Raw genomic sequence first — 1,377 nt, forward strand, 5'->3', positions numbered from 1 at the left:
GTTAAAATCGATATCATATGATCATCATCAGGGGAAACATTTTGTGTGAGGTTCAGACCTCCTAGTCCCTATATTAGCGCCATAAAAAACTGATAGACCCTAACATGTTTTCTGTACTATTCCTACTGATATGCAATTACAGATATCCAAATCGTATATATTAAAATGAATATGTTCTCAGAAGTGCTGCTGTGTGATCAAGCTGCAGAAATGTGTGGTTGATGAAAACTCCCTTGACGGGCCAGTACACAATTTCCTGCAGCATTTAATGTCACATCGGTAATATTTTAGCGATCAATTTTATGTACTAAATGCAGAGTACCGTATTTCCCAAACATAAGCATCTGGGCGCTCTTTTTTTCAACGGAGTTGCAGACCCGGCGCTTATAAGAGGCCCGATTCTTTTGCGCTTACTGGGTCTAATTACCGTAATTGTTAGTAAGTTGGTTTATCCTCGGCGCGTATTAGAGGCCCGGCGATTATTAGAGGAAATACGGTAATTACAAATTTCTACTCTTATTCATTAAAGTAAACCTGTTCTTAGAAGTAAGACATGTGATCCAGCTGTAGAAATGTCTGGTTAATGACTTTGAACACTCTGTGGACGGGCCAGTACATCATATCCGGTCCTGCAGTCAGAGCTCCTCCATCACACTTCCTTGTGAACCACCAGCCCCCTCTTTCTTGGCGGGCGCACCCCCAACAATCCCGATCATATGTACAGAAGCGTCTCGGCTTCTCCAAGGTTCTAAAGGCGTCGTCTCCATATTCGTCAGGTAAGGTGAAATATCGATCAAAGTTAAGACTATAACCAGTCGTCTCTGACTCGAGGACTGTGTTCTCTAGGTAAATACTTGCTATTTTGAACGGTGCCCCGTCAACTAAGTTGTATATGTTCCATTGAAGTTTTTCAAACATTGTCAGTTGGTAGATGGTTTCCAGCCCGAGGAAGTACTCGCCGCAGTCGATGTCGCCGAATCCTCTTTTGTATTCCTCCCACGTTCGGTGGTAAGTTATAGGTCGACATGATCGAGGAGGGGGAATTACTCTTTTGAAGGCGTAGATGGTGCCGACCCACTCACAGTTGCAATATACCGTGTAGGTTTTAGGGGAGCCCAACGGTTTAATTTTATAGAAGCCCATTCCACGTACCCCAAGGAGGAATGCCTCTCTGCAGCCTGAATTTACAATGCAATGAAGCTTATAGATAGAACGGCCATAATCGAAGGTAAAGAGTGAGTGACATTCTATTATTGATTAAATGTCATTTCGAACATCGAGGTGGATTACTACATGGTTATTTTAAATTGTATATTCAACCGAAAGGAATGATAATTCAACTCGTTATTTGAGTCAGATGACACTGAAAGCACAAAC

The 1,377-nt window shown here is 42.3% G+C and overlaps 1 protein-coding gene across 1 annotated transcript; it reads right to left on the reverse strand.

Moving 5' to 3' along the window:
• Positions 1-540: 540 nt before the first annotated feature.
• Positions 541-1,143, reverse strand: LOC124277259 (fibrinogen-like protein 1). Its single transcript, XM_046712909.1, has one exon. It carries the CDS (start codon positions 1,141-1,143, stop codon positions 541-543), a length of 603 nt encoding a protein of 200 aa, XP_046568865.1.
• Between the last annotated feature and the right edge of the window lie 234 nt (positions 1,144-1,377).

This window comes from Haliotis rubra, unplaced genomic scaffold (genome assembly GCF_003918875.1).
Source record: "Haliotis rubra isolate DU_JTF1 unplaced genomic scaffold, ASM391887v1 Scf22, whole genome shotgun sequence".
Taxonomy (NCBI): Eukaryota; Metazoa; Mollusca; class Gastropoda; order Lepetellida; family Haliotidae; genus Haliotis; species Haliotis rubra.

Coding starts and splice junctions, on each gene's coding strand:
- LOC124277259 (XM_046712909.1), bottom strand. CDS start 1,143: ATGGGCTTCTATAAAATTAAACCGTTGGGCTCCCCTAAAACCTACACG.